Source organism: Protomyctophum parallelum, assembly GCF_964188405.1.
Source record: "Protomyctophum parallelum genome assembly, chromosome: 14".
Lineage (NCBI taxonomy): Eukaryota > Metazoa > Chordata > Actinopteri > Myctophiformes > Myctophidae > Protomyctophum > Protomyctophum parallelum.
Window position 1 is genome coordinate 36,314,191 of NC_139709.1, and position 14,537 is coordinate 36,328,727.

The 14,537-nt window shown below is 44.4% G+C and overlaps 2 protein-coding genes across 4 annotated transcripts in view; one reads left to right on the forward strand and one right to left on the reverse strand.

The window, feature by feature from the left end:
* LOC310871284 (tripartite motif-containing protein 16-like) overlaps positions 1–14,537 on the forward strand; it is a gene marked incomplete at both ends in the record, with an annotated part of 503,649 nt that overhangs the window by 417,919 nt on the left and 71,193 nt on the right. The gene's annotated exons all lie outside the window — the stretch shown is intronic.
* The window catches only part of efr3a (EFR3 homolog A), a 91,701-nt gene that overhangs the window by 8,913 nt on the left and 68,251 nt on the right, over positions 1–14,537 (reverse strand). For all 3 annotated transcript variants that reach the window (XM_083782340.1, XM_083782339.1, XM_083782338.1), the window contains 7 exons: positions 13,037–13,088; positions 11,603–11,775; positions 9,114–9,189; positions 6,483–6,644; positions 5,541–5,672; positions 2,888–2,955; positions 1,880–2,007 (listed from right to left, as the gene is read on the reverse strand). In XM_083782340.1, the coding sequence (XP_083638466.1) occupies positions 1,880–2,007; positions 2,888–2,955; positions 5,541–5,672; positions 6,483–6,644; positions 9,114–9,189; positions 11,603–11,775; positions 13,037–13,088 (791 nt within the window). The remainder of the gene's footprint in view (positions 1–1,879; positions 2,008–2,887; positions 2,956–5,540; positions 5,673–6,482; positions 6,645–9,113; positions 9,190–11,602; positions 11,776–13,036; positions 13,089–14,537) is intronic.

The window sequence follows — 14,537 nt, forward strand, 5'->3', positions numbered from 1 at the left end:
TCTACGACTGACAGTTTTATTTTATATATAGGGCATCTATATTTATTTTTTACACAAACACAAGTACTACTCTAGGGTTCACTCAGACGTCACAGATTCTAGACCACTGTTTGCCAAACACTGGGTTGGGAAAAAAGGTTTGAGACATAGGGAAAATAGCCAAACTAAAAGCTTCTAAGTCTGCTATTTTCACTAGCTTGGGTCCTGGGGAGACATCACATTTCTCTGCTAGGTCTTGAGCTAAAGGGTTTGGGAACCACTGTTCTAGACAGCTCTGCTACAGGTTATTATTTGTTCTCTCCTTGGCTTTACCTCTGGAATGTTCTCTAACACGGTTGAGAATCTTTCCTACCGTGTAGAGCACTGAGGTCAGACACACACATGACAGAGAGAAGATGATAATGACGTTAGGGCACTGTTTCTCAACCTGAGGTCCGGGGACCACCAGTAGCTTCCAAATGGACACTAGACGGATGGCTCCATTTGCAACACTCTCAGAGTTAGCTGAACACTGATAAAGAATGGTTCAGCGGCCTGCATAGCAACACCTTCCAGGCCATTAATGAGAACTGCAGCGTTTCAGATAGATAGATAGATACCTTATTGATCCCGAAGGAAATTAGTTTCCAGTGCAAAACATACATACAGAATAAAAAGAGCATGATGAACATATACAAATACATCAGTAAATAGAATGCAGTAGAAAAATCACACCCGTGTGAACCGAGTGGTGAAACCTCTCTCTCTCTCTCTCTCATTAGCAGGCAACAGTGCAACACTATCTGTCTCTGTTTCTGGCACAACAGCTCCACTTTTGCCCCTACTGGTACTCTAAACATAGTCACATAGGTTAGGACGGACATTGCTGTTCCTTGGAGTGGTTGCACCACTCAAAAAGGCAATAGCTATAAGTTAAAAAGGCATGAGTTAAAAGTGCAACACCAAAAAAACAAAGAAAATACGTTAACTGACCAACCCGCTCCCTCCTCGTCTCCCCCCCACGGCCCCCATTGATTCATTGTATAGTCTAATGGCCCTTGGGAAGAAGGAGTTCTTAAGTCTATCTGTGCTGCATGTCTGGGATAAAATCCAGTTACTGAATTTGCTCCTCTGAGAATAAAGTGCTGTGTGCAGTGGGTGACTAACATCAGAATAAAGTGCTGTGTGCAGTGGGTGACTAACATGGTCCAGGATGGCTAGTGTCTTGGCCAGAATCCTCTTCTCTGCCATCACCGCCACAGAGTCACCTTGCCTGCTAATCAGTCTGTGTAGTCTGGCTGTGTCCCTCTGTCTGCCGTTCCCTCCCCAACAAACCACAGCATGGAAAAGACCTAATCATTCTGTCTAGTCTGGCTGTGTCCCTCTGTCTGGCGTTCCCTCCCCAACAAACCACAGCATGGAAAAGACCTAATCAGTCTGTGTAGTCTGGCTGTGTCCCTCTGTCTGCCGTTCCCTCCCCAACAAACCACAGCATGGAAAAGACCTAATCAGTCTGTCTAGTCTGGTTGTGTCCCTCTGTCTGCCGTTCCCTCCCCAACACACCACAGCATGGAAAAGAACGCTGGAGACCAAGTATGACATATTATATAGACTGGAGCATAGCAGTGGCGGCAATTTTGTTGTTCCACATATATTAGTATATTTAGTAGCCTATATTTCCACCAAATATTAGTTTTCAAATATCTTTTGACACACAATTACATGTGTTATGGCCATGATTCACCATAGAGCCTGGATGGCTTGGTTCCAGGCTTAAAATAATGTATACAAATATTTTCGGAAATCTCTATGGGGGAAAAACAATAATGGGATTTCTATCTGTGGAACCACAGATAGCCTCTGCTACACTCCATTTCTGATGCAGTGCAGTGCCCCCTACCTGTGACCTGTGGGATGTACGGGACAGACAGCCGTTCTGCGTTGTACCCTGGCCCTGCCAGACACTCAGCCAGGTCTGCTGTCTGGAAGTACAGCATCTTGTCGTCTGGGTCCAGACAGTCTGGCAGTCTGGACACACCACAACATTACATTACATGTCAATCAGAGGATATGAGAGGAGTGGAGTGGGGAGCAGAGTGGATGTGACATCATCATCATACCTGGAAGTTATGCGGGAACACCTACTGAGTGGCAGAAAACTACTTTCTGGCCTTGACAGTACATACATCCAAACAGATAAGTCCTATTTGATTGCATTAAACGATGTTAAACAATGTGCATATATAATATGCATACCCTCTATTCCCAACGTTTTCCCCATTGTCTCTCCCTGCGGAACACGCTATTCCCGACTTTTGCTTTATATGATTTATTTGCCGTGTAGAAGACACAGGCCTACAGGGTTTCCGTCGGACAACCCGGTGACGCCATGCGTTTGGATGGAACACTTACGCTCGATTCTCAGGGCTTCTGGGTAATCGAGGCACAATGTAAAGACTATGGTGCGTAATGGCCGCATCCATTCAGCTCTGTTCCCCATAGTAGTTTTGGATCACGGCGGCGGTCAAACACAAACGATGGAACTATTTTTAGGCGGATTTTCATGACTTGGAGGTACAATCGTGAGGGGGTGATTATTCAAAGGTTAGTGAAAAACTGTGGCAGGGAAGCAATGTTTATTATCGATTCCCGTGCATCAGAGTGGCTTCGGGGCAAGGACCGCCCTCTGCTCCAAGCCGTTCCTGTCGGGCCCACGCACCACACGTTGGAGCAGGCTATGGCCGCTGCAAACTCAGACAGAGACGTGCTTCGCACATAGAGTTATACATAAACAGCTGCGCAGCATGCAATCCGTGCATCCCATGATTAGGAGCATGACGAGTTGACAAATCCTATTTGAACTGGGGAACCCCCACCCTGACAAGCACTTGGAATTGTAGGTACTTACTGACACTTGTCTCTGAAGATATGTTCGGGTAGAAGGTAAGGAGCATCCATGGTCCTCAGCTCGATCACCTGCAGGGGGGAGACAACGAGTCAGTCTACCCAGTCTCCATTACACCTTGCTATCCAACCACTCACGTATACATCATAATAAGGCTTAGAGATACACAATAATAATTCTGGAGTTACAATCTGACTCATGATTGCAACAAAAGGGAGACACAGGCACAGTTAAGTATATATTTATTTAAAGGTCAACTAACTAAAAAAGTATAAGATGTCAGTAAATATGAATGATCATCAGTGTGTAAGCAGTGCATGTGTGCGAGTGTATGTGCAGTGGGAATGTTGTAAGGTGTAAACCAAGGAACACAAACAAACAAACCAGTAGAGAGGAGAAAAGACTCAGGAGTGAAGGCACCCCCCCCCCCCCCCCCCCCCCCCATAAAACAGGGACCCCAGGCCCTTTTTTAAACTAGCTCCTCGCTACTCGCCCTACACACTTCCACTCGGTTTGAGCATATATATAAATAATAGAGACGGCACTGGGATTCATCTCCCATCCAGTGCCGTCTCTATGACTTATAGATCTATGCTCAAACCAAGTGGAAGTGTGTAGGGCGAGTGGCAAGGAGCAAGTTTCAAAAAGGGGGCTAGGGTCACTGAAAACCAACTAGAATACTAGATCAAACCAACCAAAATGTACCATTAGCTCAATTAAGAAGTTACTGTTGACTCCCCATGCAGCTCAACCACAACCTCAGCAACTCAGACTGAGTCGAGAAGCACTTTAAGAGAACAGGATTGACCCAGCTAGTATGGGAAGAACACCAGAGATATTTAGTACTTTAGTTCTGAAATGTACTGTGAAAGGACAATCTAAGGACAATGTGAGAGCTGACAAATTGTCTCCGAGAGTGCACAGGCCAAATCCCATGCCATCCTACAGAGAAACCAAACAGGTACCGTACCGTAGCCATCCAGTCTCCAAGCTTTCACAGGCCAAATCCCGTGCTAAGTTCAGAGAAACCAAAACAATGACCACACAATCAGTACATGGACATCACCAAAATGTCAACTATGACGCTAGACCAGACCTCAGGCATTACAGGTGTCCTCCTTGCTCTCAAGGCCCAGGAGACAGACACTACACCATAAGCACCCAATCCCAAATGACTTCAGACGACACTTAAATCCAAATGTGAGCCCAATGAACTGCACCTCGGTACCATGTATTAAGTCTTTGACCATTTGACATGTTCTACGATACTCCGTCACAAACCCTCAACTCCTGAGAGCCCTACATGTCCTTCACACCAACAATAATTTCAGAACAACTCAATTTACCTGTCCAAACTACTTGAGCCAATGCAAAAAACAAACAAAACAAGATAAAACAAAGGGAAGTTCAGGTTCTTAATTCACCATAAGAAAAACTTCCTCCCCATACTGAATGATACAGGTACTGTAGCAACCATTGCAAAATGCTCCCTCCCTGGTGGATACAAGGATAAAGACTCAAAGAGAGACAGAGCTTTCCCCCACCTAGATAACTCACCCTAGTCTTCATGTGTCCTACTAGCGGGAGGTATTTATGCACTTGAGCCCGATGGGTAGATGCCCATGAAATGGCAACCCTCTCAAAGCCATGGATGTGCCCCCAGGGCCGCACGGAAGACACACAAAAATAACAAACAGTTTAGCAAAAATAATAAACAAATGAGTCCCCCTATCGAGGCCCCATTTCTTTAACCCATCAGGGAAAAGCTCCACACTTCCTTGCACCACCAGGGAGACAAGCACGTATCAAAATCACCCCTCCCTCTTGAAACTAGAAAAACTCATTTTCTCTAAATTAGAATATCAACCAATAACCAAACCAGTTACACACTGAATATATCTAAACTGCATCTGTACCTCCCATTATTTTAGCACTTAACAGGTAGTACTGGTACTCACCACTGGAGAACACTACCCCTGCAAGGCACAAATTCCTGGACTGAAAGATGACCAAACCAAAGTCCTAACAACCAATTTTCAAACATTCTAGGAATCCATTTTGTCCTACCAACTTAGGCAAGACCCCATGTTACAATCTGACTCATGATTGCAATGGGTGCATGGGTGAATGTAATGCACAATCTCTGTAAAGCGCCTTGGATAAAGGCGCTATATAAATGGACCATTTACCATTTGTAAGCAGTGCATGTGTGCGAGTGTATGTGCAGTGGGAATATGTTGTAAGGTGTAAACCAAGGAACACAAACAAACAAACCAGTAGAGAGGAGAAAAGACTCAGGAGAGAAGGCAGATTGACACTTAAATAGGCGTGGGACACACCAGACTCAGGTGTGGTCCAATCTCACTGACGATCCAACTCCACCCTGCCAATCAGCCCTAGCAGTGGCCATGTTAGGCAGGGTAGGAGAGGGTCGTCACAACGTCTCGACAACATTATTACATAATAATGATTTTTTTTAAAGCTCTGTGGATATAGCACCGTAGCACGATATTTTTTGTTATTTCTTATCTAGATACCCTTTAGAGGAAATTGGTTAGTGATAAACAATGACAAGATAATAAAACCAATCCGTGGTGCATATGTATATAGATAGAAACCTAAATAAAATGTGAAAGTACAGTAACGAGTAGCGTACCTTGCTGACGTGCTGACAGAAGGGAGGGTTGGCGATCATCTGACTCAGGAAGTTGAGGTACGCAGCGACCAGCGCCATAATGCCACAACGAATCACCATGGAAAGGTTCTCCTCGTTCACCAGCACCATCTCCTGCATCCACCAATCACAGCACGGACTCAACAATTAATCAAACAAATAATTTTAATCAATCAACTTAACTTAAGTGGTTAATTAATAGACTTTAGGCGCACACACGCCATTTTGGAAAGAATTTGGGCCCCGACCCAACGTCCTTCACAGGTCTTACCGATGATACTAATGAAGGCTATGTTCCATTCTAGTCAAACAGAAATGTTTGACCAAATGTTTTCATAGTGTAGTTGATTAGGCTACTTTAAAAAAATCTCAAAAGCCTTATTGTCTCTTTAGAAATGTGACACCCTGGTTTTTTATTCTTATCATTTATTTTGCCAGGGTAGTAGCTGAGCACAAGTGCTCATTTTCAGCAACGCCCTGCACATAGAGACACACAGACAGACACACACACACATTAAAACCTGGGAGCTGACCAGTACAACCACAGTCTTATACTGTTGGCCACTAAGCAGCTCCACTGGAGCAGTTGGGGGTTCAGTGCCTTGCTCAAGGGCACTTCAGCGGTGTTGGGTGAGTGATGACAATCACTTCCCGACCCAGATTTTTCAAGCCCGTCCGGGGAATCGAACCGGCAACCTTTCGGCAACAAGGGCGCTCCTCTAACCCTGAGGGGTTACCGCTGCCCTATATAGATTTATATTGTATGTTTACTGTCGAGTGTTGCGCATGAAGCAAATCACACCCCCTCCCCCATAAATAAATACATAAACAAACAAACAAACAAATAAATCCCAACCAACAGTTTAAGAACCACCGCCTATATAAAGATGATATTGTGCAACAAAGTGTGAATCCAGGTCAGACCTGGAGCGCGATGGCGAGCCGGATGAGGTCGACCACCACGTCCTCGTTGGCCAGCTCGATGGTCAGGACCGCCAGCGTGGTGAAGAGAAGCTCAAAGTTCTTGTGGACGTTGTCCTCCTCCTTAACACCCAGGAAGATGTGACGATATATCTGCTGTCCATGCTGCACGGCAGAGGAGAGGAGAGAGTAACTAAGTAAGTAAAAGTATTCATGCAGCACTTTTCAAAGAGAGTCCTTTAGATATAAAAACACATGGAAACACAGCATGAAGCATTAAAAAAGTCTACAGAACACAAACTGTACAATTAATCTCAGCATACAGTACATATGTCCACAGGATGTGGAGGATCAAAAATAAATAAAGGCATTCCACAAATGCTGGTTCAAACAGTAGAGGTTTTGGGTGGTTCTTATTAGAAGAGATAACACGGTTAGATGGCATTAAACATGCAAGCATAGGCCCGGGCAGCTGGCGTAGCTGTCTGGGCACCTTGGCTGGTAATACAGTCTGGCGTGTGCCGCTGGTTCGACTCCCGATCCCGACGGACCTTACTGCTTGTCATCACCCCCATCTCTCTCCCCATTTCCTGTCAGCCTACTTTCATATATCCCTCTATCAATAAAAAAGAAAAAAAGGCGAAAGCAAAAGAAAACATGCAAGCATAACCACTTTACAGTATGTTGGTGACATGTGGAAACTAATTTACTTCACAGCAGCATGAATGAACCCGACATTTTAATAGTCCTGGACATAAAACTTGCAGGAAGAGCTGCAAGCATTTAAATGGCAGCTAATCATACTATAATTAACCGAATGTCTGAGTGTCTGTGTGTGTGTGTCTGTCTGTCTGTCTGTCTGTCTGTCAGAAACAGTGCCGTAACTCCTTACTGCCTGCACCAATCACTCCCAGGCATTGACCATATGCATATGGAGGGCGTAACGAAGCCCTTTTTTCGATTTGACACATTAATGATTATTAATTAATTTATTAGTCAATTACAAACGCACCCGGGCGCAGTACCCTTCACGGCCACAAGGGGGTACAAATATCTCACAACGGGTAAGGACTAGTATATATAATTTAGCAGATTGATTTGTTTACACCTCTGCCATAAGCTCACGGTAGCTGTTTTATTTTCCTCCATTTCCTGGTAAAGTAACGTTTTGGACATACAAGCTTTCCACCTGAAATCGACGATATGAGACATGACATATTTTATGAGGAAACGTTCTTCCAGCGGACTATAAAGAAATCCATTCATTATGAATTCTGTGAAGAAAAAAAGCGAGCAAAGTGCAACAGGGCGGACGTGTCTGTCTGTCTGTGGCTTTTCTCCTGGCGTATTCACGGATGTCTAATAGAAAGTGAAGGCATTTCACATGCTGATGAGGTCCTTTCAGCGATAATGAATGCAATTAGACCTCCATTAATCCGCTCTGCCGAGGACCGGGAGATAGGCTTGAACGCTGGCGGGTTCACCTGCTCCCCGGGCCCTCTAATGAGATAAGGAGGCGAGAGTTAAGCGGCAAGCGAGCGGGCGAGGGTGGGGGAGGGGGTTGTTGCGGTCTATCCTACCCGATGTGTCTGACACACTTATGGACGCGGTGTGCTGCGCGACGACAACATGTGTAAAGGCGGTGGGGGGGGGGACGTCCTGGTGGAAACAGGTTGTGCGCACATCATAAGCTGTTTATCAAATAAATGTTATGAAACTATCTCATTTGTAAAGTGTTTCATTCATCGCTCATCACTCAGCTCCATTGCCTCGTGGTTAGAATGTCTGCATTGCACTGGGTTCCCCTGGGGCCAGGTCATTTACCAATGACACTCAGCATCAAGGGGGGTGAGTCTCTGTGACATGCTAGCGTCATGTCCAGGGGGTGCACTTGTACATCAAGCTGCCTCACACTACAGAGACAGGCGATAGGCTGGGGCCACATGGCTTACTTTATTCACTTACTCATCGCTCTCAGCTCCGCCAAAATCAAATTAACAATTGGCACAATTCCGGGTCAAGCTGGAGGACAGGGGAGGTGCAGAGGCATACATTTGAGGTGAGGTGGATTTAGGGTTTCTTGCAGAAGTCCTATTTCCATACCTGTTGCACTGTGTCTAATGCAGCCCTGGGAGGTCTCCCTGGCAGTCCTGGGAGACCCAAAAGAGTCTCCCAGGACACACACTACAGCGGATCTAAAACACATCGCAATGCGGTGCATCGTGAGTTTGTAGATCTGCTATCAATATGTCTTGAAACCTATATATATTTTTGAGTGGTGCAACCACTCCTACAACCAGCAATGTCCGTTTACCTGTGTGAGCACGAGTATGTGACTTATTTATACCAGTAGGGGGCGCCAGAAACAGAGAGAGGGGTAGTGCTGTGACTCTAACTAACTCAGTTCACACGTGTGTGCTTTTTTTTTCTATTTAGGGAATTTCTTCTTTTTCATGAAATTAAAATTATTTAGTTTTACTTTTTTTTGAATTGTGGGTATTTCTTTCTGAAAGTCTTTTGAAATAACAAATAAGGAATATTTACTCGTGTGACCCATACAAATGGGCCCCCCACCCAAACTGTTTGGGAAACAGTGGGTTTGAAATGGCTAAATCTGCGTGTCGTTAGGTGTACCTTCTTCATGAAGGCAACGTCCTGCTTGGAGATCTTCTCTCTCTTGATCTTCAGCGCGGCGACGTTGGCAATGACTCTGCAACCAAACGCAATGTTACATTAACACACAGTTAAAGACAGTGGTTCTCAATCTGGACCACAAAGGCTGCCGTGTTGAGTGGTCAGATGGGTGGGCCTCATGCATTTTTAGAGCAATTATTTGCTCTCTGGCTTGGATCTATGGAACTAACTCATTTTGTGAAGAAAAAATATTTAAGATTTATGTTTAAAAAAAGAAAAAAACATTTTCGATATTCTTCTAATAATTAAAGAAATAGCACATGTACAAGCTCGCAGCACAGCACCAAGTGTGCTTGTAGCCAAGGCATAGCAAAACACAGTGATTGAACCAACAAAAGAACGTCAGAAACAAACGAAACCAACAACCGAGAGGTTGTGACAGAGAAACATACACGTTCATGACAAAACATAAAAAAACATAGAAAAAATGGGGGGCAGATCAGATGCTCAACGGATAGCGCTTGTTTCACCTGGCAGTTAATGATACGCGTGTCATTCTTGTTTTTCTATGTCTTGCATTTAATTATATTTAATTATAAAATATATATGTTTATATGTTTTTTCATATGTGAATACGATTTGAGATTGCATTACAAATTCAATGTGATGATGTATGATTAAAAAAACCGAAACCCAGGAAGTGGGCTGTTACATCACAGCTCTGTCTGCTTCCAGCTCAGACAAAAGGGAGTCATTAAAATGCAAATCACATGCATTGAATTCTGGGATGGATCTGGCCAGACATTAGGCATCACAAAAGAAACAGTGAATGATTTTAAATTAATTTTATGCAGGTGCATTTTGTTGCCGTCGAGTGGAAACCTCATGTGTCCAAAACTGCAGATCTACAAGTTAACTGAGGTATGGCATGTTGTGAGCTTGTAGATCTACTATGTTGCAACTTTTTCTTGACGCTGTAGTAGTGTGATAGGGCATTAAATTACGAAAAAGAAACCCACTAACAGTGTTGTACCCGAACGCGTTCAAAGAACGATCGTTCACGAACTCGTTCACATTTAGGGTGAACGTGAACTGAACGTACTGTATTTCTGTTTGATGAACGTCATTGTGAACGCGTTCATTTCTGGCGTGTGTGAACGTCACTTTTTCACGTTCAACTTTCGTTCAAGAGTGAGTGTTTCAATAGAGTCTTCCAGGCAGGGCCGGCCTTCAGATCAGGCAGATCAGGCAAATGCCTGGGGCAACAGGAGCGTGAGGGGCAGCAGAGCAGTCAGCCCAATCGCAGAAACATTCGCTTTTTTTTCAAGCAGGCACGGAGCGCTCCTAAACAGTTGAGCAGGCTGCTCCTGTGGTCATTTTTATGGCCACAGGAGGGAGCTAATCGTCCAGTGTGAAACAATAATAAATCAGTCATGTATTATAGCCTTTGTGATATAAATTACTCTACATTGGTCACGGGAGGGGGGGCATCTGGAAATATTATGCCTGGGGCAACATTTTCAATAAGGCCGGCGCTGCTTCCAGGCGAAATCCCCGGCACTAAAACACACCCTAAACAGGCCTTAATATTTAGCTGAAAACCCACCAATAAGTCCCTATCCGACACAAATTAACTAATCTTTCTCAGCTGTCACTGGAGCGCGCATGTAGCTACTGCATGATGAACATGCACGCTGACACACAGCAGCAGACACTGTCCCAACTCCTAACAAACACTGAGGGAACTTGTTGTTTGATTAAACATAATGTGCCACGAAAAATAGCTTCCAATAGCTTAGTTGGTTATTATCGCGTCGAGAAGGTACGTGTCCATAATATCGCCACGAACGGCCAACAAAAGACATCTCTCTTCCACAGTGAATGAATCGCAGTGATGCCTGATTTATTCTTCGCCGTACAATGTGTTCCGTGCTGAAAATAGCTGATATACAAGCTCACAACGTGTCGCGTCCGGACACGTTGTGAGCTTGTAGATCAGCCACCCCCAGCATGCGGAGATGCAGGCTCTGAGAACATTCAGAAACTTTTGCCTTCACAATAAAAGTATGTGCCCATTCGGTGGCATTTCACATTGCAAAAGAGCAATTTTTGTAAGCAAAAAAAGAACGAAAAAGAACTATAATAGTTCATTTTTCAAACGATGAACTTTAGTTCAAAATTTTGGATGATGAACTATGAACGGAACTAGTTCATTTTTAAAATTTTGAACTGTGAACTGAACTAGTTCCTAAAAAAAAAGAACTTTCCCAACACTGCCCACTAAAAGTTAAAATATGATGAAAAGAAGTTTCAGCCCAACTAGCCTCGGTACCCAGGCTTTCATTTCCGTCAATGCCCAACAGCAACAGACCAAGTACAGAGCCAAAGGCTATGTCTGAAAATACACATGGAATCCAACTCTGATGGATGAAACAAGTCTATGAAGCCATATATGAAAGCGTTTAGTCTGCGACATAACGTTATGGTACCTGATGCCGCGCAGCTTGGCGCGGTTGTCGTGGCGGTCGATGATGTTGAGCAGGATCTCGAGGACCAACTGTCTCAGTTCACTGTCCTCCATGAGAGAGATTGAGAACAGCGGGTCCAGGAAGAGAGAGGGCAGCGATCCAGCCATGGTCTTAGACTTGAAGCCTGACGTCACCTGAAGGGACGGTCAACGGGACACAGAGAGGACATTGAATCAAGTACGTTGTTGTTTTTTGTTTTGTTTTTTGCTCTCTCCCCAAAACATCTGATGTACGTCTTGAACTTTTACTTGCGTGCACGGAGTAAAGAGAGAAAACATTTCACGACATTTAACATGCCGTTACACTCACACTTGTAATCACAAATTAAAACAGTGCGACAATATTATCACACTCATTTCATTCGGTTTCACACTGCTTCACGAATGGTGTGAAAGGAGTCCCCCCCCCCCCCCCGCACTGTGTTTCCAAAACAATTAGCACAATATGTAGACTCATGATGTTTGGGTTATTCTCATTCCAAACCTATGGTCTTTGCAGCAGTGTTGACATAATTTTTTGATTTAGTTTTAGTCATAGGGCCCTATTTTGCGTGTACTTAATTAATTTAAGTACCAGGTCTTATGACTTAACTTAAGACCTGTTGAGTGGAAACCAAAATAGAATGTCCAACACTGTAATAGCAAAAGTAGCTGATTTTTTGCTACATTTGATGCTTTTATGTGACGCTAGTATGATCAAGTGGGGCGTTGATTTAGGGGTGAAAAACCCCCACAAAAGTTCAAATGTGGAGATGAGAGGTTTCTGTCCAACAACAACAAGGTTATGCCTTGGCACCAGGCATAGTTGATCTACATTCTACAATATCACAATCTTTGTGATGTGAGAATGAAAAGATGGGCTATATGCAGTGTATAACATCTATATGCAGTGTATAACATCTATATACAGTGTATAACATCGGCCGGAAACCAAGTACAAATCCTGCTTTAGAGGAAGTTATCCTGGACTCTACAGATGCTCTCTGAAATGTGTAGTTTGTCAGACGAGAGATTGACTGAATAATGAACTCCGTCTGGAGTGTCAATCACATTGCACGCAGATGCTACGGGGTACTGTGTGCGCGCACGTGTGTGTATGTGTGTGTGTGTGTGTGTGTACACGTGCATGCATTATTTCTGTCACACCGGTTGGTTTTGCCACCTGTGCATTCTTGTGACAATCTGTCAGAGAGAGAGAGAGAGAGAGAGAGGAGAGGGAGGGGGAGGTGGGCAGTATATCTAGCTTAACATCTGTGCATCATCAACTCAGTCACTGAACCTAATCCATCCATCTTCGCACGGCTGCTCCAGTCTGACACAATCACACGGTGCAATCTGCAGGCCGGAGGCAGACTGCAGACAGCACTAATGGAAACAGAGATAAGAACAGACTCACCATTATGAGAGAGCTGAGCAGCATGCTCTGGATGCGCTTGGTGCCGTGTTGTCTGAAACATACATGAGAAATACTGTTAGAATGTGTTGTCTGAAACATACATGAGAAATACTGTTAGAATGTGTTGTCTGAAACATACATGAGAAATACTGTTAGAATGTGTTGTCTGAAACATACATGAGAAATACTGTTAGGATGTGTTGTCTGAAACATACATGAGAAATACTGTTAGGATGTGTTGTCTGAAACATACATGAGGAATACTGTTAGAATGGAGATGAGGAGAGGAGCATATTTATGCATTTTGTTTTTGTTGTAATCATTTCACCTTAGGGAAACAAATACATCTTCATACGGTATATTCGGTGAATGTAAACTTATTTGCTGATATGATTGTTGTGGCTTGGGTTGACCACCCGAGTGGTCCCTTAGGAGTCTCAATCTAACAAGAGGTGGTGGTGAGTGATGTTACGGTTGAGTTGCGTGCGTGGAGAACATGATACTGTAACACCAGTATCAAACAACACATTCGGAAGTTTAATACACATAGATAAATATATACAGTATTGGACACATGACGTGACCAAAAGATATGGAAACAAGGATAAGAACAGACCATGCATCTCGGATCATTGTGCACAGATGTCAGTCTCTGATAAAGTAGTTGATGGTCATCGTATCATGGATATCAATATGCTAAAGGTCATACATAATTCATGACACCAATGGCCACCGGGGATGATCTTTCCCTGAAAAGTCTGTGAGATGGAGGATGAATGATTTAAGCAGTCACACCTGATCTGAGTCAAACTAGAACTGGACTTGTGGCTGTGCACCTGTTGTGCATGGACTTGATCAGGATAAATCAGTCATCTCCAAAAACACTCAGGGGATAGCCTCTGTCCGGACAGTGGAGAGCTATCGCCTCTCCTGTGTAAAATGTCATATGTTGTGTTATTCTTTGCACTGAGAGGAATAAACGTACTTAGGAAAGCTGGGTAGTGACTAGTCGGTCACCGTCTCCTAGTTAGGGTTTAGTTAACTCACCCTGTCTTGACAGTGTCCGGGGTGTGGCTAGGAGGCGGGGTAGGGGTGGGGTTTAGTGTTGACTCACCCTACCTTGACGGTGTCCAGGGTGTGGCTAGGAGGCGGGGTTAGGGGTGGGGTTTAGTGTTGACTCACCCTATCTTGACAGTGTCCAGGGTGTGGCTAGGAGGCGGGGTTTAGTGTTGACTCACCCTATCTTGACAGTGTCCAGGGTGTGGCTAGGAGGCGGGTTTAGTGTTGACTCACCCTATCTTGACAGTGTCCAGGGTGTGGCTAGGAGGCGGGGTTTAGTGTTGACTCACCCTATCTTGACAGTGTCCAGGGTGTGGCTAGGAGGCGGGTTTAGTGTTGACTCACCCTATCTTGACAGTGTCCAGGGTGTGGCTAGGAGGCGGGTTTAGTGTTGACTCACCCTACCTTGACGGTGTCCAGGGTGTGGCTAGGAGGCGGGGTT